This window comes from Kwoniella dendrophila, chromosome 1 (assembly GCF_036810415.1).
Source record: "Kwoniella dendrophila CBS 6074 chromosome 1, complete sequence".
Taxonomy (NCBI): Eukaryota; Fungi; Basidiomycota; class Tremellomycetes; order Tremellales; family Cryptococcaceae; genus Kwoniella; species Kwoniella dendrophila.
Genome location: NC_089476.1, coordinates 421,970 through 444,861, shown reverse-complemented (window position 1 = coordinate 444,861; position 22,892 = coordinate 421,970). Strand labels below are relative to the sequence as shown.

The following is a 22,892-nucleotide window of genomic DNA, read 5'->3' as shown; positions in this document are numbered from 1 at the left end:
GTACATCATTTCCTCTACTTCTTCCTTTTTCTTCCTTTTCTTTTCTTTTCTTTTGTTTTCACCTTATCTCAGAATCAAAATTGTGAGTCACCAAGCAAAGACAATGAAGCTATTTCACGTAATCTTAGTCTGGGTAAGCTATATAATCTGCAGTTTGATTGGAATGTGACGTACAAACTAGTATATTGACTTCCATTGACTTTTGATTTACTTATAGTATTCGAACCTCAAAAGGACGTTGACGAAAATAAATGACAACATTTTCTCGAAAACGGACATCACCACCAAGAAACATCCAAAACATTTACCTACTTCACCTGATCACATTTGGATTGATATTTTCAAGATGCTTGAACGTCCTATTCAAGACAATTTGAAAAAGGCATCCAAAGAACCTTTGACTTCAAATACATATAAATCTAAATTAGCTAAATGGGAGAGTTATCATCAGAATGTTTTGGTAAATCTCACGAGAGTTTCAATAGTAAGTTGACTTAAGCACTTCATGTAAATCGCTGTTGATGATCTGATCCATATCCGCTGTAAATAGCATTTCCACCAAATTGCCAGTATGCTTCTATACCATGATGTTATCATCGCCAACCCGTACTCTTTCTTCTATGGAATCGATTATACACCACCTAAACGGGATGAGGATAGAAACATGCGTATCACAAAAACTCAACAGTTGAACCAAGTTAAATCAGTAACTTTGATATACGCTCTTTCCACCCCATCTACCACACCTACCATGAAAGACTTCGATTGGATCGCTCTCAAAAGCCGTCGAGGATCCTTTCAAGGCTGTGATATTGACCTAGTCAAGATGTACTTGATTTCTCTAGATAGTGTAAATCAAGCTACCACAATATTGGAAAATTTTAGCAATTCAATATCATCCTCATCCTCAACATTGGGAAAAGCTGGTATTTTATGTCAACTTCAAAATTTGGCTATAGGTATTTCGTTCTGTTCGAAGGATCAAAACTCATGGTTGTCGAAACAATGTATCCCATCAACACTTAGAAATAGACCAGGATGTAATTACATTCAGAAAGTGCTCGAAAACAAAAGATTCATTGGCGAGAAATTCGCTCAGCAATTGAATGAAATATGTTTGTCTCTTTATACATGTTATCATGCAAATCATGGTTCATTGGGATCTCTTTTCTTCGATGGAGATTCAACTTCAACGAATAATGCTAAAAATGTCAAAAATGTAACAGTATATTTAGATCCATCACTTAACATGAAAAATCATACTGCTATTCAACTTCGATATGGGTCTAATTCCAGCTGGATCATCACCAAAGAATATTTACAAATTTTCATTCCTACACATTGGGGAGTTACAACGGTTGATGGACTTGGAATAGCTGTATCAAGATTATTAAAGAGATTAAGAAAAGTCCTTATTCAGTCAATCAGGAAATTCCCTTTAGATACTTACAGACAAAGGAATACAGAACTGGTGATTAGTTTACCTGTAAGTCTTGAAGCACTTAGACTTGGTTTAGGTGATTTAAGGCCCAAAAACAGATCCAATGGAGCTACATTATACACTTTGACAGATAAGGAAATCTGTCACAAGTTAGAAGGATACTTGATGAATAATAGTGCCTCATGGTATACTTATAGAGGCGTTTCTATCAGAATCAAGCAATCTACAGAAGGTATACCTATGGATGTTAACAGAAATGCGGATCGCATTAAATGTGGTTCTTGTGGATTGCATCAACACGTTTAGAACATTGAATAAAATCAAGTAGACAGTCTTATTATCTATACTTTGATAGCGATACACATTTAACTGTTATACTTAGTTCGATAAAATATTCATATAACCCATACAATATTTGTGCAGACAAATAATGCCAAGAAAACCGAACAAAAGGAGATTTATTGATGGTACCTGATGAAAATGCGCTAAAAGCTAATTTAGCATTTTAGGGTGGTCTCACTTGATGTTTCCGGAATGTTAGTCCGAATGGTCCGTGCAGTCTCATCAACACCGCTTTCATCGTCATCAAAGGATGTACGGTTCTTGTTCATTGAAATTGTGAGCATAACGACACTGATGTTTAATATCCTTCGAATTAGGACTTGAGCTATCTATCTGTCACTCACGACAATCATCTTCACCACCTTCGACTTGCGATTCACCGCCATCATGTCAAGCTTTGACCTGAATGATATCAGCGCAGCCCTTCCTGATTCACACAATGCGACATCAAAACCTCTTTTACCACCAGAAATATGGGCTCGTATAATCCCGATGCTCAGAAGATCGATGAATGCGGAAAATCACCCAGAAAGGTTATATGATTATCATCAGCATGATCTAGCTACGGCTATGAGGGTCAACAAGGTGAGTTTGTTGGTAAGCAGCATACCCAATACCTTGATGGCTGATCCATACCCCTCTCTAGCTGTTCTACAAGTTTGCTGCACCTATACTATATGAACGAGTAATCGTGTCCAATTTCCCTTTGTTTCTATACGGAATCCCACTACTCCATCCCCAGGATCCACCTGAAATTTTCGACACACCAAAAGTCAAACTTTTCAAACAAATCAAAAGACTTGATATAGCTTATACAAGTCTACGATCAGATCAGACTGTCGGAAAACAACTGCCAGAATTCATGCTTAAGCATTTGGATTTACCCTCCAATGTTGTTCCAGCTTTGACAACAGATATCAACTTGACTCATCAAGCTGTATTGAATCCATTGATGGGGTGGGCTATGTCAATGGATGCACCATCACTATTTCCTAATTTAGAAACTATAACTACCGGTAGATATGGTGAAAGGAATTCATGGGACGTGTATAATCCAAATTTTACAAAATTGGATTATATCCCTATAGATGAAGATAATCAAACGGCTGAATTACAAGAAGCTGCAGGTAAATTACATGAACTATTCAAAAAACAATTATTTGGTAGATATTTAGTTGGTACAATATCAAATCCTAAACATATCTGTAATTATGTTTCTTCAGGTCCCAGGACACCTGTATGGAATAATCATTTTCCAAATGATTACATGTTATCAACTAGGATAAAAGTTATTGAAAAAGAAATTTTACCTAAAACATATACAACACATTTGAAAGAACAAATTTTAAAAGGAGTTTGGATGAATTTAGCTGAAGGTATAACAAATCGTTGGATTATCGATTCATATTTTAGAGAATTAGATGATCCAGTAGAACATTATTTAGTATTTACTTTTATTCAAAAACAATTAATCACAAGAAGAGAAATATCAAGTTTATTTAATATTGATAAATCTACTAAAATTGAAATTTATGGTTGGAATAATAAGAAAATGATTAGAAATGCTGTAAATATCATGCTTGGTGGTAATGAAAGTCTCTTTGTAACTCCTTATTCAGACGAGGAAGGTTTAGCTACTATCAAAGCTTTCTTGGGTATAGGAAATGATATAGAGGAAGATCCTTGTTGTGTGGTCGAATTGATGGATGGTGATGGTGATTGTCCAGCTTGTGGTTCGGATGACGATTAAGAATTTATAACCAACGCTCGAAGGTATCTTTTGGACAGACATTATGAGGCAGATAGATTATATAGCTTTCTTGAATTTCTTCCCAATCCTTCCCCTGACCTTACTCCTAATATCCCTTGCACATGCCATATCCCTTTTACGCTCTACCACCGTTCTCGAATCATAATCCATCAAGAAAATTCTCTCGAGCTCTACGGTCAATCAAATTCGCTCCTCCTTATGGTAATCTGCCTGCCGGACATGGCCTTCATTGTACATACTATATATATATGCATGATCATGGAGCCGTTTCAGTTACTCAACCAACTCTCCAAGAGGTGGACATGAAATGTGGAGGGAAGTTAACGTAATTTCGTAATAAGGAGCGCGTCCGATTTTTAAGCGTAGCGTAGAGAGACAAAAGTAAAAGTGCAATAAATTCATAAATTCGCAATGTTCGCAATTGATTTATATCGTCTTTGCCTCATGCTTGTCAGTTGGCAATTACGAAAATCAAGCTTTAATCCGACGCAGATATGTTTATTGCCATCATCGGAACACCCTCATCCGGGAAAAGAACTGTTCTTGAATACCTGGAGAAGAAATATGGGTTTAAACAAGTGAAACTGGACAAGAAAGGTAAAAATACTATTGAAAGTAAAATCGTAAGCCACTCTCTGTTTTATCCAGGTGAAGTATACGTGAAAGTCTGGCAATGAGCGAAAAATAACTCATCTGATCGATTGACAGACTGGAAATGAGCTCGATCAACCTATGAATGAACTTACTGTATCGTCTACAACAACGCCAACACCTGTAAGTGTAACTCCTTTGAGCTGTGTCATCAAATGCTGACGAAATATGTTGCTATCATTTGTCTCATCTGAATGTTACAGTCAACCCCAATGGAATCGCCATCGACCTCATCGTCAGATTTAACATTTACATCTAGATCAACCTTACTGGACTACATAACGCGGAACTGGCTATCTAATCTGGTTACGACCGATTTAACAAGTTATGAAGATATTGAACCTTTTATTAAAAGACCTTTCTTTTTGTGTGTTAGTGTAGATGGACCTATATTAGTTCGATATGAAAGGGAGAGAATAAGGTGAGATTAGATATCTCATCACGTATCGTGTCTCTATCGTCAAATTTTATCTTCACTAGCTAACCTTACGGTATCTTATTAGGAATTCTTCCCAAGGCAATTCCGAATTATCATTAGAACGATTCATACAGTCTTTTGATACGTTATTGAATGGTCCACTACCTTCCGCTTCACCTTCTTTATCATCTTCTGTGATATCACAACATCCTCAAACGGATTTCAAGAGATCATTATCTTTAGCTCAAATATCGATATGTAATAATTTCCCTACAATAGAAAGTTTAGAGAGTTATTTAGATAATCTGAATTTAGTCGATGAAGAGAGATTAAGACCTGGATGGGATACATATTTCATGGTAAGTTGTGACCTCACCTATCACAACCTTGTGTTCGTACACCTATCACTGTTGCTAATTCTATTCAAATTTGTATTTCCAGACACTAGCATCTTTGGCTTCACATAGATCAAATTGCATGAAAAGACGTGTTGGTGCATTGTTAGTCAGATCGAAAAGAATTTTATCAACTGGATATAATGGTACGCCAAGAGGAACAAAGAATTGTAATTTAGGTGGATGTAGTAGATGTAATGGATCTGCTAGAGGTGGTGAAGCTTGTAAGCTCTTATTTTCTGTTTTAAACGTCTCCATGAGTCAGGTCAAGCAAAAGCCAACTGATACACCTTTTTTTCACATCTTCTTATAGTAAATGAATGCCTATGCTTACATGCAGAAGAGAATGCTTTATTGGAAGCTGGCAGAGATAGAATAGGTGATGATTCAATTATATATTGTAACACGTACGTTCTGTCCTCTATCGGTTTGACAGTATGACGATTCAGCTATTATGGCGAATTTCCGTCTCTTTCCCTTCTCGTCTATTTCCATCAGCTTCCTTCTTCTCCTCTTTCTTCGCTATACCTCCTCTTTCCTCTTGACACAATGTTTGCTGATTCACCCTTGCTCAATACTTCTAGTTGTCCATGTCTTCGTTGTTCAGTAAAAATCGTACAATGTGGCGTACGTGAAGTAGTATACAATCAAAGTTATAGTATGGATGAAGCATCTGCAGCTGTCTTGAAAGAAGGTGGAGTAGTATTGAGGCAATTGCATATGCCTGGTCAACTGCTGTAGTTAACATGCATGTGAAAAATTAATGTATATATGCATACAACACAGAACGTCAATGTCGAATAACATGGTAATTATCGGTTGATTCGTAGCTTCTATTTATGCGCCTGTGATGAATGCAAAAGATCTTCAACATTGTCCCTTATATCCAGATTATCATCTTCCCAATAGCTCCAAACTCCATGATCGTCATCCAATTCACCTAAGCTAGATCTCAGTATTAACCAAGTTTGATCGCCATTTCTGGTATTCAATTCTTTATACAATTCTTTAGCCAAAGATTGTAATTCTTCATGTTGTCTTCTATCCAGAAAAGGTCTAAAAATGGTAGAAATTTCCCATATGATTGAATCGTCTACAGGCACTTCTTCAACTATGAACAAGGCAATTTTCAATATTGATATATGTAAACGATGGGAAATACTATATTTATCCATTCCAATTCCAATTCCAACGTTACCCGTATTAACGTTATTAGAATAACGTTTTGATAATAAAGCGGATTTCTTATCTTGTTGAAATTGATTATTCAATAAAATCTTTAATCTTGGCCAAACATGATCTAATACTCTTTTTGACATAAAATCACCTAAATTTTCACATAATTTTGATATTAAATTGACAGTTTCACTGACTAACAAAGGGTTTTGGGCATCATCTAATTTGTTTAGTATTGAATTCCATGATTTATCGATCAAAGGTAACAATTCCGATTCCCTATTACCTCTTGATAAGATTAAAACACTTTCGGAAATCAATGATATGATTTTTGATCGTAAAAAAGGCGAATTATGTGTTAAATAGTATATTGATTTCTCAAGAATCCTTATACAGACTATTTGTGATCTACTCGGTGGAATCTCAGTTTCGTCGCCCACATCATCTTGAGCATCTTCACCTTCGGCCTCATCTTCCTTATCTTCAGATAAGTCCTTCTTTCCCCAAGCATGTTGAGGTGCTCTTTCCAATATTTCGCTAATTTCTTCCTTCCTCCTGTTCGATCTTTCATTCCACCATCCAAAGAATTGTTCAAAATCTTCTTTGGGATTAGGAGGCTTTTCGACTCTTCTGAATTCCTTCAATTTCGTTTTTCTTTCTACACTGATACCTTCACTTTCCACCTCATCATTCATAACATTGATTAAAGTTCCTAAAACAGCTAATAGACTACTAGCCAAAGCTTCATAACCATGGTAATCATCTAAAGCATCGAATATTTCATCGACCAGATCATGTACCATGGGTACTATTTCTGATCCAACTAGTCTGATCATAGCTATCAGGACCAATGGTGCTGTTGGTGACAGTCTTGATGGTAGGAGGTGGAGAGTAACAATGTTAATTACATAGTCAACATTATCCAGAACCATATTCTGTGGACTTGCGTAACCTATGTTGTAAGCTATTTGATGAAGAGCGGTTGTAGCAAATTCCCTAACAATAGCTTGAGGAGAGGCAAGATGAGAGAGTAAGGTATACAAGGTAGTGAGGAGAAGAGGTCGGAAGGATGATGAGAGGATTTGCGATGCCAATGTCATAGTTTGCAAGGACAAACATGTGCAAAGAGCACGCTGAGCTTGATTATGCAGTTTTCTGGTTTCGATTGAGGCTCTTGTGTTCGGGATAGGCTTTTTATCCAGTAACGTTGTGAGTGTATCGATTCCCTTTGTCCGCTCAACCGGGATCAACGCTTCAGCGTTAACGTCTTCTTTGTAATCGACATCATCTTCATCTGGGTCATCTTCATCATCATCCTTATTAACGATAATCTTTACGATTTCTCGTGTCATTTTCCTTACTGTTTTACTTATCTTTCCTTCTACTCCTTCTAGCTGAGCAGATGCGATACCTTCTAAGAGTATTCTACAGATCCAGATTGCTGAGACCGATTTGGCTATTTGTGATTTTCGATTGGCTTTAGCGAACAAAATGAAATAATTGACCGTGTGTAAAGCTGATTCCCCTCCAGCAGAACCTAGTGATTGTAGCATTTCTCCCATTGAACGAGCTGTTGATTGAGCTTCGATGTAACGGAGGGGAAGGTGAGGAAAAATACACTCAGGTTTACTCGGTACATCCCCGTTTAATAGGAGTAGTGGTATACTGGCTGAATTTGATTTTTGCCAACCTAACTGACCGATTCTTCCCGCCGAATTTTCAGCTGCTGACCATCCGCTAGGTCTACCGAATTCTAAACAGTTCAACAGAGACCAACTCCACCTTTCTACTCCTCCATTAGGTCCAAGTAGATCACTAATTGCGTTGCTGTTCGTCCCGCTTCTATTATTGGTTGCAGAACAAGTCTGAGCAATTGCAGTGATAATCTTCGTAACTTCGTCCACTTTCCTATCTTGTTCCGAAGTTACTAATCTGGGTAGCGAATTTATACCATTGCTCAGTATATCTAATACCGTTGTATGCAGTGATAATCGTTCATCTTCCAATAGCAGACGTAATTTCCTTCTAGCATCATATCTAACAGGATCGAAGGTGTCTTGCGAGAGAAACAGTATAGTGGTGAGACAGCGAGGAAGAAGTACCGATAGCGATTCGTGACAAGATTGTACGAGCGAGAAACAGAGCGATATAACAGCATGTCGAGGTAGGTCAGAGGTATGTGCAGATAAGGTGGATATCATAGGTGGGACAGAATTGGCTAGTTGAGTAGAAGTGTAGCTGAGATAAGAAGTGGTTAATGCAGGAAAGGGGTTGGACGGCTTGGAGGATGTGGAAGAAGCAGGTGAAGGGGGTACATGGTCCGGTGGCATCGGTTCTTGCGAAGAATCCCAATCTTCCGCTAATTGACTTAGGTCATCCACTATAGGTCTTAAGAGACCTAAGGTTCTTAGATCGTTATCATTCAGAGTATGAACAATGATATTTTCTATTAGAGCCAAAATTTGCTGACCAATATCACCTTTCAAACTAGGACCTCCAGTGTGAACTAATTTAGCCATTGAGCTGATTACACCAGGTAGAACGGCTGCTAATACCTCATGTTTACCTTTCAGATATACTTGAATGAGCGGACGGAGGAGCTTGAGAGAAGAAAGCTGTAAACGGTGGTGAGGCGGCGTGGGTGAACTGGTTTCCAATAAAAATGTAATGGTTTGAAATAAGGTTGGAAGCAAAGGGGATTTGGCGTTTGAGACCTTATCAAGCATTGGCGGTGTAGGATGAGGCAATCCAATATCATTTATGGGTGCTGGTGTTAGCAGAGCCGACAAAAGATTTACAGCTTGATATTGTACTTCTTGATTTACTTCTTTCTCCTTGCCCTTTCCTTTTTGGGTTTCGCTTCCAAGTCCAGAACCAACAGCAGCTATACAGAATTTCCATAATTGTTCCCAAGCTACAACTTCCATTCCACCTTCACAGTCCCTCCAAGCTGAAGTTGTGTGTTGGAGTAATCGAAAAGCTGATTCAAGGAAATTATCTGGCATATTTGCTGGATTGGATTGCCGTAAAATAGAAGTAAGGGGAAAAAGAATATAATTGATGACCGCCGAGTCCAGAGACAATTGAGGTATACTGGATATCTCGCTGAGCATTGTATCTAGTAGTCGAGAATGTTGAGAGTGCTGAGTAGGAGTTTGAGAAGCTATAGCCATTAAGGCTACACATGTCGGTTTGACCTGAGCAAAATGTCAGTCAGTATCTCTAGTGATCAAGCGGCAATGACTTACTTTTCGGAATGCTTCCATTCTAGCCATTCTGTATGACATATCCGCTGAGTTAATTGGTCCATTAGGTCTAACGGGCATCCCGAATGACCCACTGCCTGAACCGCTGAAAGTTGTAGAGATAGGCATTGTCGGTAAGATGTCCTAGATGGATTCCTCTTAGACAAACAGGTTGGACATATTGTTGGAATGGGTTTCAAATAATAATCAGCCAGAAATAATATTGGTCTCCTTCAAACTCAGCGTTGGCGTTGATGGAATATTTACGTTGTCCCTTTTGAGGTTTGATGTTATCAAAGTATATAACGATCAAGATGAAAGTATAGGTAGAAGATATCATATTATTCTCTTTAGCTTACCTTTGTCAACAGTCACCGCTCAAAGTGGAGGCATATACTTGATTTCGGTGGACATCGCCGCCATTCAAGAAAAAGCTGAGGACTTGGGGTAAAATCTCACTTTGTGGCAGCGATTTATCTGTGTACGAGTATGCCTTCTCCTATCTATGTTTTTTTAATACGCTTTTATCTCATCAGAAAATGAGCTGTCTGATGTCGATCAAGAAAACATGACTCAGATCGCCTCATACATCACCTGACTTATCACGACTATCCACTGTTAATTAGGCCGAAATGCCGGGATCCCACCATCACATGCAACAACTAACCATACTGGCATCCAAGCAGTAACGTACAAGTGACACTTCAGGCTTTTGACTGACTACTCAAACGTCTCCTGTTGACAACAGACACACGTTCTCGATATTATTTCAGAAGTCTGGAGGTTGATGGATTTTATCCCCACATCATACTTGATATCCTCGATATTCCTGAAAATTCACTTTTCAACCTCCAACCTTTTCTATTATCATGTTAACCACTCTGGCGATACTTCTCGCACTTTTATCTAGCGTCCGGAGCTACTCATATATAGGTTGTTTCCTAAAGGACAAAGTGCTCAATGGTCAAGATGTACAGTGGCAAGTCTCGGGTCCGTTTGATCCAGTCAATTGTGTCGTGAGTGGTTGCTCTCTTCTTCCGCTTGATGCAGTATGGCAGCAGTGACGTTATAAGGTAACTTTATGACCATATAGGATACATGTACAGCACAAGGGTTCAGCTATGCGTACGAGTATGATCAACTTAGCGGCGGTCCAGGAGTATACATCAATTGTTATTGCTCGAACATTTCACCTGACTATCAATACATAACTGACGGTCTTGGGAGTTGTGATGCCAATCTGGATGTGTTGTATTACTGATAACGAGTATGCATATACGTCTATATCTATCTATAAGCTTGTATAAAGTGTTACAATATGTATAATAGTACAATAAGGATATCTAAGCAGCTCGACGAAGGTCGCGGATACTAGTCTAAGTAAAATTTTATAATACTACTTAATGCTTACGTAATCCAACATGGATGTACCAAATATCAGTGTAGGTACTCGATTCATCCCAGTTCATTTATCAATTGTATCAAGGACAGACTCTTATGTACATATTCTTCTGCATTCTTAGATCTTCACTACAGAAGACGTTTGGACTTTCGACCACTGTTATCCTCCTCCAGATGTTTTTGACGCCGATCTTCGAGTGAACGATATCTACGAATGCCTCAATCGCTGCTCACATAGCAAGTATGCTAGATTGTTCCTCTATGAAGGTGAAAGTCAAGGCTATTGTACATGTTACAATGTGAACGATTTATGGGTGAACATTCATTTCTCAGAATGCGACCACCACGATTGGTATATCTACGTCAACTCTGGACCGGTGCAACCCAGTCAACTTGTCAGAAATCGGAGATTACGGGCGTATTAGCGATGTCTGGATATCTGATTTGAACCAAGCCCGAGAAGCTACGCTGCTGGGTAGATAGTGACTAAATCTATGCGGTATGATCCATTTCATCAATGTATTCATGCATATATGTCTGTTCACTTCCGTATCAGTGACTAAGTGTCGTGATTATTGATTGATCAAACCCCTGTGATATTCCCGTTTGGCGAGGCCAGATGGAAATTGTCAAGATCAAGGCAATCAGTCAAGTAAAAATACACACTAAGAAAAGATCGACCGCCTACGATTAACCTCGAATAAGGAGATCCCTAAATCAATGATCGCAAATTTTTTTGTTCTGTGCTTCCAAGAGGCTGTGCAAGACTCGTGATTTTCCTGATTGGCATCCGTCGAGGACCACAAGACCATTATGATGATCATTTTTGGTCTACTACACTACAAAAGATCTTGGCAGAATATCCGACCGAAAATGCTCTCAATCGTATAATTGGGTCATAAAAAGAGATTCCTTCCTCTCTCTTTCTTTCGTATCCAGTAACTGTTGTCAGCACATATTCTCAATACACTTCTATACATTTGATATCATCACATCATGCTTGTAACCTCAATATGTTCCTTAACCCTGATGGGAACAGCTTTAGGTACTTATGTCGGCTGTTTTAACAAGCCTGAGGTTTTCGAAGGTCGACCTGTCCAGTGGCAAACCTCTGGTCCTTTCGATCCGGTAGCTTGCTTTGTAAGTTTATAGACTTGTACCCTGCCTGGCTTTACGATTGATCACACGATATGTTGATGTGATACTTGTAAATCAGGATACGTGTACGGCAGCAGGGACCACATACTTCTACGAGTACGACACTTTTGGAGGAGATGTAGGAATATACGTTAACTGTTATTGCACAAATACTCAACCAGGTTATCAGTATCTCACGGAGGATGGACTAAACAGTTGTTACGCTTCATCTGAGGACGTCGAGGTATCTGTGAGTGCCATCCTTAAGGACAACGGCCGTTCTTATGTCTTTCACGAACTAACTCCTTGCGATCCAATAAGGTTTACACAGTTGCGCCTAACAATTGGGAATGGGAACACTGCTATCCATTCACTGATTCCTTCAGCACTGAATATAGAGTCGATAATATCTTTGAGTGCTTAGATCATTGTTCCAACAGCAAATATGCTAGACTGTATTTTGCCGAAGATGATCCTGAAGGATGGTGTGCATGCTATAATGACAATAATTTATGGGCTAATCAACATTGGACTTACTGCGATATTGGGGATTGGAACATTTATATCAACTCAAATCCTGTCCAACCTAGCCAACTTGCTAAGAAACGCAAAGATCACCTAAATAGAGCAGATCGTTCCAGACGCTATGGGGATAACTTGATCATGAATTAAGCTTCATCGGTAAGGTATTATCATCTGAGGTCAGCTTCCGCTTTACGACTATAATGTTTTACAGATCTCATATGCCTACGTATCCATGCATGTACACACAAATTGTATTCTATAGTAGCACAAGCAAATGCTTCTAGTGCGCAACAGCTCCGTGTTCCCGTCCATCAGCATGATCTGTGTTGTATTTCTGATGATGAGTATGCATATACGTCTATGGAGTCTATATACTAAGCTATGTATATCCATGTGTCACAATAAGTATAACTGCACAGCAAGGATATACAAGTAACTCGACGAGTGTAGCGGATTCTAGTCTAAGTAAAAGTTCATTAACGTTACTTGGTGTTTACGTAATTTAATAATTTGGCGTGGCAATAGTTGTCCATAACCATAATAATATCTGATGATCAGTAAGCTCAGAAAATCCCCAAGCCCTTAATCTTGCACACCTTTCAGCACCTGATACTATGTGCATCATGAGATGTGTGGGTAGCCATCATCAAGGTGTAGCCCATTTCGCCTGAACAAATACGTTGGTCTCATGCAGAAGCACCTGATCTGGCATTCGTGAACTTGGCAAGAAAACCAACTTTGTAAGTTAGCTCGAACCTACACATATATAAGCCTTATATCGTCTTCCCGTTGAATTCATACTTTCTCCACCTGCAGCCGCATACAAACTCTTTACATTATTTAGCACAACCATGTTCGCAATCCTTGTACTCCAATTCACATTTGTAGCTACGGTTATAGGGGCTGGTGTGGGTTGCTTCAATGCTAGTACGATCTTTGAGGGTCGTGAAGTCGCTTGGGATGTCTCTGGACCATTTGATGCTGTAGAATGCAGGGTGAGTGTGCGCCTTCATCCTATTTTATACCATGGTATCTAATGCTTGATCTTCGATTAATTATGTAGATCACTTGCGCGGCTGCTGGTTCTATCTATGGATACACTTGTGATAATTACGGCGGAGGTCCCGGTACATACTACATCAATTGCTATTGCACAGACGAACAACCCGATTTTCAATATCTGGCAGATGGAGGTTATGATACTTGTTGGCCTGATTACTGGAATCCTAGTATCAGAGTAAGCCTTTATCTGTACCACCTTCGGGATGCAATTCGTTCAGTGGGTGATTCGCTAAGGTAACGAATCGACCTCCCTTGTAATCAACATAGGTGTTTACCGTTGAGCAGAATAATTGGGGTGGAGACGGATGTCACCCACCCATTAGTTCCACCGTCAATGAATTGGCTATGGACAACATCTTTGAATGTTTTGAACATTGTAATAATCATCGATTTGCTAGGATCTACTACGCAGAAGGCTCGAGTGAAGGAAACTGTGCATGCTACTGACAATAATCTATGGGCTAATCAACCTTGGACTTACTGTGATCACGGGGATTGGTATATCTATGTCAACTCAAACCCTGTCCAACCTAGTCAACTTGCCAAAAAACGTAAAGTACACGACAGAAGATATGAAACTATCAAAGATCCTCGCCGGACTTAGCTGAAACAGAACCATTATAACTCATACTGTACCTACTCTTTGATATTATGATATAATATAAACGCCAGTATGCATTTTATGTACGTGGAATTGTAACGCATACTTGATTACGTGCAGACGATACATAAATTCTGATCACAGTACGGTATTCAACACGTTTTCGGTCAATGTGAATTAAATGCTATAGTCTAACACCTAAGAAGAATGGTTCTTCAGGTGAATGGGAACCATCTAATGATGAAATGATCAACGCTGCATTTATTGCCACATTAAGCCACCACGCTTTGATATATGATTGACGACGGAAAATTGATTGCTGGTGCCATTCATCAATTTCAATTTGATTTGTGTTACTAAGTGATGGAAAGGAAAGTGTAATTGACTTTTAAGACGATCGCTGGAGACTATCTGTGGTATGGTGCATCGCCTTTCATGGTAGATCAGCTCTGCATCTCGATGACGTGCGTTGTCTTCCGACCAAATACTGGGTATTGGTATATCAATCAATTATGATAGATTATTTTCCTCTGCCTTCAAATTCTGTTTCTTATGTATCTATTAATTGCTTCTTGAATGTGAACGCAACTTCAAGATACTCAACAAATTCACCTTTACAATCTGTCAACAGAAATGATAAATCTTATCGTTATAACGGCCTTTCTCGCTTCAACCGTTCTTGCTCAAGGAGAGTACCCTTACCTTGGATGTTTTCTAAGGGAGCAGGTACTTCAAGGCCAGTCCGGGATAGTTCTGGGTCATGGTGATCCCATGTGTAACGTAAGTGTTGGCTGTGCTTCAAGCTTCGACTATGCACTCGTATCATACCTGTGCTGACCGCCCTCGATTGACAGAATTACTGTTACGACCACGGAAGTCTATATGCTTATTCATACATAGAAAACTTTCGCGGAAGTTTGACCACCTCCTGTTTATGCACCGATATGAATCCTGATTATCAGTACCGAGGTGGAAATTGTACTGTCGATACCGATACCATCACTGATGTTTTCGTAAGTACAGAGATATTTTCCAGTGTCAATTTTAGTCCTCTTATCACTGAAAGTTCAGAAAAAAAGGCTAAGCTTGTGATGCATAGGTCGAAGCTCTTACTGATTCCAATGGATATTGGAGCAACTTCTGTTATCAATCGCCATATACTGATTCTGGCGTACAATATACCGATATCTACCAATGTTTCACACGATGTGCACTCCTTAGATATGCTGTAATAACTTTCAGAGAAGGCGATAGTACAGCAAATTGTAACTGTTTTGATTTCAACGAAAACTGGATCAATCACCCTATATCACCCGACTGCAATCCTGGGGATTGGGTGGTCTTCGAGCTAGGTCCTCAACCAAGTGCCTTCGTCAAACGTCAAAGAGAAAAACAACATAGGTTGGAAGTTGGACAGCAAGAGAAGAAATGTCCCAAGGATTTGACTGCTTGCAAGACTTCCAAGAGTGATCTAAACAGCTTCGAAGTGAGTTCACAACGGATGCGTATTCTGACTGTACTCCTAAGTAGAGGATAGACCTGATTTATCTTCTGTAGTGCATCGATACCAAACATGAGTTAGAATCCTGCGGAGGCTGTATCCATGGTGAATTTGGGAGTTCTCATGGTAAGATTGGTGTTGAGTAAGTAATGCCCTATTTGACAACCTTATATTTCAACATTAACATTTGATACTGTAACTCTTCGATTATTCCAATAGCTGCACTATTCTTCCTGGAGTTACAGCCAAAGGTGTAGCTTGCTCAGAAAGTAAATGCGTGTCATTTGAATGCGAAGAAGGCTATAAGCTTGTGAACGAGCGGTGTACCTTGTTCTCAGGCTGATTGATCATTCGGTTTGATGGCTGAAGAGCATGAATAGTGAAACCGAAGTAAGGCGTAGCGCTAATCTGTATACTGTAGTATTCATGTATACGACACGTATGTATGTCATGTCCTGTGATGATCTTACGGACAGCTCAGGCTTTTGTTCGAATGACATTTTGAAAAGATCTGACAATCAACGTGGCACTTCGATCGCCGGCTGGATCGTCTTCTGTGATTGAAGATCAATGATGGACTAGAAAAGAGATCCTGTTCACATGTAATGTCACTCGAATATCGGGCAGGGGACTTGCCTGTCATCTGTAGCCTTCCTGTTGCTCATAAACGGTCCAAAGAGCTGAGTGACTGGCTATCCAAGCGACTGATCCTAAAGTCTTGCGTCTTGTTGAGAATTGAGGTATCAAGGCAATCTAAACCTGTTCATCTTCTATTGTGTGACCTAGTCTATCCTACTAAATTTATAACAACAGATACTGCGATACGATTGCAAGACGACCATACTCAGCATAGTTCTCCTTCTCAGATCCAAACATCAAATACCCAACATGAAGTACTTTTGGGCATTTATCTCCGCGATCCCCGCGGCTGTCACCATCCTCAGCGCGCAAGGACTGTATGTTGGATGTTTCGATCAACAGCTTATCACTACAGGAGCAGTAGGAGAGTATCTATATTCGGGACAGAATGGAGATACACCACCCTGTGATGTAAGCACAAATTTAAGTCTCCCGCGGGAGTTCTCGAAATGAATCATCGCTGAAGTTGGTTCCTCTATATAGTGCGGAAGTATCGGCTATAATTACGGTTTTGTTTGGCGTCAATATGGGGGAGTAGGTATCTATGAAAGCTGCTACTGCACCAATACTACGCCGAGTTTTAGATATTTCCTCAATTCCGATATATACTGTGATCCCGGAGTGAACAGAGATGGAGAGGCTTCTGTGTGTCAGACTTTTTGATTTACTCCTTACCATGTCCCATTGCGATACTAACAGAGATGATCAACAGGTTATCGCAGGATCCCCTCAAACTTCTCAGTGGATAAATGGTCGTTGCTTCAAACCCAATACTGCCATCTCCGGTATCTATGTCACTGATCTCTTCGAATGTCTTACCCATTGTGAAAATCAAGGTAGCAAATATGCTGCATTGGTGACACATCGTAGATACAATACTGCAACTTGCGCATGCTACTCAACTCCAGCTATCTGGGCAGACTTACCAATCGAACGCGATTGTGGCTGGGAAGATATGCATATCTACATCTCTTCGGCCCAGCCAAGTGGTTGTTCGAGACGTAAAAGATAGGTATCACAGCTCAAAACACAGTATTGAATTGGTAATTGGTCAACGAGGTTTAGACTAGTGACGTGTTACGTAGTTGGTTCTGCAATACGAACACATACTATAACACATTGAGTTTGACAGACTATACCTGTACATAATACATGAGTGCAAGCTATGTCATCTATGTGTCATCCAACGCAAGCAGAAGTGGTGTCAGCTCCCAGCTGATAGTCTTCCGTAGCGAGAAACTTCTCGTCAAACAGAGGGTCCTTTTGGAAGACAAAGACCTATCCTGTGCTAGTGAGCTATCATGAGGTTCACCTAATGACAGAATTTGATTGACGCGGTGATCGTCAACCGGGGTCCAGCGACAAATATCCATCAAGCAGGTGACCTGTATTATTAGTAAAGTGGTCATGAGCTGGGTGATTCTCTAGTCGCACTAGCTGTGAGACAATTAGCCGATCCTGATGACCTTTCCTTAGGTGACATTTGCGCAAGAAAGATCTCAGGACATCTGCTGACCCTTGAAGAAGAGGTTTCGTTTTTCACACATATCCTTGATGAAGAATTCCTACATATAGTCACACAGTAATACAGTAGTCATAATCTTAGATGAGCTTTCTGCCTTATACGCGTTTCAGTTCTCGTCACAATATAGGTCATTCGAATTTTACCATGACAACCTTTTTAGCATCAGTGATCTTGTCTACTACCTTACTGAAGGTCGTCCAGGTGAATGCAGCATTCTATGTAGGATGCTTTGATACAATAATTCAACAACAAGCTGTAGGTGAATACCTGTATTCAAGTGAGAATGGTCCACATGTCGATTATGACGTAAGTACTTTTCGCATCCAGCTGCCACTTGGAAATCAAGCATGACAATGTATACTACTCTGATCATTCGTGTTCACTGTCGTGCCATAGGTGACGATTATAGCTATCAGTGGGGTGAATATGGAGGAGTAGGCATCTATGAAAATTGTTTTTGTACCGATACTTCACCCGATTTTAGCTATTTCCTCAATGGAGACTTCGAATGTCAAAATGGCATTAACGGAGAATTCGGCCAAGCTAACGTGAGTGACCATTGCTGTCTACCCCTACACAACAGGGATGTATACAGGAATCGCTAACATCTAGTTTGACATTCTTCAGGTGAACGCAAATTCTCCTCAAGCCGATCAATGGATGGATGGTAGATGTTACCGCTAGAACGCAGCTGTAGACGGTATAGAAGTTACAGATACGTTCCAATGTTTGAGCCACTGTCTCAATTTAGGTCTAAGGCATGCTGTTTCACAAGCCCACGAAGGATTGGAAACCGCAACTTGTGGATGTTATTCAAACTCTAACAATTGGCAGGGACTACCTGAGGATCCCGAGAGATGTCAATGGGAGGATTGGCATGTTTTCGTCTCTACAGCTCTACCCAGTGGCGGAGCAAAAAAACAACTTAAGCAGAAATCATACTAGGTCTCGCATGTCACTGGAGACGGGATGCCGTGTCTTGAAGTCGCGTATCGCCCCAATCTATTGCTGTAGGGTACTACTCTCATCAGTCGAATCGTTTTATACTATGCCTAATACGTACCTATACCCTATGCACAACATGTTCAGTACATCCCCTCAAAGCTCTTGCTAGAAGCGTGCCACAAATGCGATGCGTCGAAGCTTCTTCATTATCGAAGATTGTTTAGTCCTTATGATGGGTCGATATAGCTTGCATATACTGATCGGCGAAGCTGGTAAAGATGGTCTGTTTGTCGCCGATTTGAAAATTGGCTCAAGAGGATGAGACATCTTTATGTGGGTAATCTGTTTGTGGCTGATGTTTGATGATGCGATCTCCGTCTCCCCGGTAACTAAGAGTTTTCCCATACGTGATCAGCCTTTATGCAAGCATTCATACATATATGTCTGGAGAGGGAAGCGAATGACCTTCCGACATACCGATTCGGGTCCGAAAAAACTTCGTGGCCCAGCCTGAAGATTGCCAAAAAGAGCCTAAAATCTGTTTAGCTCTCTTTATATGTATATAAGCATTTCATTCCATTTTACATTGCCTTTTCCCTTGACATCGCTCCAAGACCGGCTGGCCATCATCAACTATGTCTCCAAGTCCTTCCAAGACAGATCCGCACGCGAACCCAACACCGCCCTGGGCGCTGATGGAATTTGCCAGTTTACTTCAACTGACGCTGTTGACCACGATTTTTGCCACCTGCATAACTATTTCGTTGTCGCATCTAAGTTCTTTATGGAGAACGTTTCAATAAAGAATTGATGATAATTTCAAAATGTTTTGGAGTATATTCGGCTTCCTTACTCTATTCTCGACTATACATACAAGAGCAGAAGTGTTTGTGGGGTGTTTCAGACCCGAAATTCTACCTGAAGAAGGAGGTGTAGTATATGATAATTATCTGGATATCTGCCCAGTACGTTGATCACAATTAACATTCTTCCCAGGGCTGACACATTGGTGTTACAGGATCTATGCAGTGTCAATGGCACGACCTATTCACATTCGTGGCCTGATCCAGATGATCATACTGAATTTCCCGAACTTTCAATATGTCAATGTGGTTTTAGTCAACCAAGCGGGGAATATTTAGTACCTGTCAGTCTATGTGATTACCCGAACGTATCTGTAGGTTTGAACCAGGTATCTGCTTATATGTTAACTTACTGAGTCTCATTGTTAAAGGTGTACTTCCTACCTTCGCCCAGCGATTGGTCATATTCCGGCTGTCTTTACAAGCCTGGCCATCCAGATAATAAAGTTTCAAGCCTACTTCAATGTTTAACCACTTGCACAGGGTTTCCTACAGCTTTCACAGTGTACAACGACAGCGGTATATTTTGTGCCTGCTCTCCAACGATACCCAATTCTGAAGATTTGCAAACAGTCTGTGGTCTTGAGGATTGGTTTGTATACTCAGAAACGATTATTCCAAGTGGTTTTGTAAAGAAAAAGCGGGAACATCAAGGGGTTTCATATGAGGCGCTGTGCCCAGTCGGATCTCAGGCTTGTCGTATATCAAGTATACAAGGGAAGGAATACGAAGTGAGTCTATCAGTTATGGTAATTGATAGCCGAAACCTGGGAAAGAAGCTGAATGAATCCCTTTCTGTTCTAGTGCACCAACACCAACGAGGAAATGGAATCGTGCGGCGGGTGTTTGTTTGGCTCGCTGGAATTGGATAAAAGCAGTATGCGGGTTCTTCTATCTAATGGTACAGGCATCGAGTAAGTTGTGGGTCATGACTGTGTTGTGAGATTACTGACGAAACGTTGTTCTCGGCGTAGTTGTACTTCTTTGAATGGAGTGAGACCGGATGGTGTGACTTGTAATCAAGGACAATGTGTGGTATTTGCTTGCAACGAAGGGTATTTTCTGGCGGAAACTAAATGTGAAGCAATATGATGGTTGACCGTAGGAATACGTCATACAAGGGTCTACTTGCAGACAGAGAATTGAGACATGTTATACCTATTATGCATAGAGCTATTCGCTAATATTTCCCAAGGTCCAAGAATCGAAAATCTTAAATCGCCATTATTCAAACATGCTTGGAAGGTGAACATGCACCTTGGTATAGCTTGAAACCTTCTTGACATCTTAGCGCTTCACATTGTCCATGATGACACGCAACTCCATTCTCTGCAATTCCACGTAGGTTCAAACAGCTAGACGAGAGAGAATACATGAAGTTAGGCTCAGGGGACAATTTATAACCTTATCAAGAATGCAGAGCTCACTTGTGACCTTTCCCATTGTCATAGGAATCAGAAACACCTAATTCTCCGTATAGACAGCCACCACAAGAATCTAGCTCGTTATCGGTGTCGTTACACTACGGAAGAAAACATCAGCATCACTTTAGAATTGAGCAGAGGAACAAGTATAAACTCGCTTCATATTCGTCTTTGTCAGGGCTCACTCTGCAAGCAGTCAGTGGCTCAGGACAGAACAACTCGGTTCTCGCTTCTGGGGGATGGACGTTCCGAAGTTCTTGCCGTTTGACAATACTATCAGGTTGTAACCTATGATTTCTGTAAACAAAGAGTTTATCCTCAACGCATTCCGCCACAGAGCTAGAGGTCCAAGGTTGATCGTCATAACATCTACATTGAATTTGATTTTGATGGTATCTTATAGTAGCAAAGCCATCGTTTTTACAGTAATTGAAACATTGAGAGATATCGGTGGCAATATTCGGTTGAGTGGTAGGAGCGTAATTGTAGCATTGGAAACCTGACCATTGGGAAGAAAGATAAAACACCTATGAGTGTATACGATCAACAAGCCAATTTAGCGAAAAGAAACTAAATACTGGGTTTTTGACGTGGTGGACTACTGTACTTACAGTAAAGTTTCCTGGAATTGCATTTCCTTGGTCATCGCATTGACTATCTGGTAGAAGGAAACGAGTATCTGGTCTAGCGTTACTGCACATGCAATATTCGAGATCCCCAACGCCTCCAAATTGCCGGTTGAGATAAGCATATGTCCAAGAGCCGCCGTTCTCACATAACCCCTAGGATGTCAGAGCGTAGACTTTTAGCTATCCAGCTCTAATCTCACGTTCAAATCAAATGAGCAGAAGGAACTTACTAAACAGTCACCATCGCCTTCTGGGTATGAGATATCCGGACCTTTCTCACCATTTGTAGTGTTTGGCCAAAGATAACATCCAATCCAGGTTGCATCAGCCGCTTCTACTGTAGGCGAAATGAAACTGATCGCGAGAGAAATGATAGCAGCCCACTGCTTCGTGGTGATATGAGTTGAATTTATTATGTTTACTGATAGCATAAATCAGGGTTGATTGTCAGAGGGGAGCAGTATTGGAAAGGTACATCAGATAAATGTATGCAAGCCGCTTCCATAGCCTCTAAATTACCTGAGACGCGAATGTCTGCAAAGGAAGTCCGGTTGTAGACTTGTAAGCTCACAGCTCAATCATGCTCTTTGCTAATGGTGGTCATCTGCTCATCTCTCTGTGTTCCCACATTTCGTTACACTGATGATACTCCTGCTCGTGACAGATGAATGTTGATCACGATCAATCGTTGAAAGTTGATAAATGATATAGAGTGAATGACCATACTGGTATCGAAATTGATTGCGAGCGACATCAGATTATGTGGATTTCAGATCTCTATATGTTTAAGAATCAAGCTGACGAAATCGGTAATTGGCTGCTAGTGAAGCTATAGAACAAACAAAGAGAACAGATGAAATATCTCAACCAAGAACCATCGTCCCGCGCAAATATAATAACTTATTATAATAGGGCGTCGTGTGTTACCGGGTGCCAAATTACGTAATTTGGACCTGTCGAAGTTGACATTGACTTGTTGAATATCTCATCAATTGACCTCGGCAACACTGTTTTCATCTTTCGAAGCTGATCAATCGAATAGATCATCGATCCATCATCGTTCTCTTGATCTGCTGCTCGTTCTGAACCGAATAAGCCAACCCTGAAGAATGATTCACCATACGCTGGAAAACGATCCCATAGATCGTCGCTAAATCATCATCAACAAGTCACCGTAGTCCTGTGCTCGAAACAGCCACAG

The 22,892-nt window shown here is 40.3% G+C and overlaps 5 protein-coding genes across 5 annotated transcripts; 4 read left to right on the top strand and 1 right to left on the bottom strand.

Annotated features, from left to right (window-relative positions):
* Positions 1-346: 346 nt before the first annotated feature.
* On the top strand, positions 347-1,747 carry L201_000165 (uncharacterized protein; the record flags this gene model as incomplete). Its single annotated transcript, XM_066215969.1, has 2 exons — positions 347-484; positions 551-1,747. 2 exons carry the CDS (start codon positions 347-349, stop codon positions 1,745-1,747), a joined length of 1,335 nt encoding a protein of 444 aa, XP_066072066.1.
* A 423-nt stretch (positions 1,748-2,170) lies between these two features.
* On the top strand, positions 2,171-3,533 carry L201_000164 (uncharacterized protein; the record flags this gene model as incomplete). The annotated part of the gene is made up of 2 exons (XM_066215968.1): positions 2,171-2,368; positions 2,430-3,533. The coding sequence occupies 2 exons, from the start codon at positions 2,171-2,173 to the stop codon at positions 3,531-3,533; spliced, it is 1,302 nt and encodes a 433-aa protein (XP_066072065.1).
* A 515-nt stretch (positions 3,534-4,048) lies between these two features.
* Positions 4,049-5,759, top strand: L201_000163 (uncharacterized protein; the record flags this gene model as incomplete). Its single annotated transcript, XM_066215967.1, has 7 exons — positions 4,049-4,177; positions 4,263-4,328; positions 4,409-4,626; positions 4,709-4,982; positions 5,065-5,242; positions 5,332-5,425; positions 5,603-5,759. 7 exons carry the CDS (start codon positions 4,049-4,051, stop codon positions 5,757-5,759), a joined length of 1,116 nt encoding a protein of 371 aa, XP_066072064.1.
* Positions 5,760-5,851: 92 nt separating this feature from the next.
* L201_000162 (uncharacterized protein) lies at positions 5,852-9,568 on the bottom strand (the record flags this gene model as incomplete). Its single annotated transcript, XM_066215966.1, has 2 exons — positions 5,852-9,391; positions 9,443-9,568. The coding sequence occupies 2 exons, from the start codon at positions 9,566-9,568 to the stop codon at positions 5,852-5,854; spliced, it is 3,666 nt and encodes a 1,221-aa protein (XP_066072063.1).
* An 8,406-nt stretch (positions 9,569-17,974) lies between these two features.
* On the top strand, positions 17,975-18,775 carry L201_000161 (uncharacterized protein; the record flags this gene model as incomplete). The annotated part of the gene is made up of 4 exons (XM_066215965.1): positions 17,975-18,136; positions 18,247-18,378; positions 18,458-18,497; positions 18,582-18,775. 4 exons carry the CDS (start codon positions 17,975-17,977, stop codon positions 18,773-18,775), a joined length of 528 nt encoding a protein of 175 aa, XP_066072062.1.
* Positions 18,776-22,892: the final 4,117 nt, after the last annotated feature.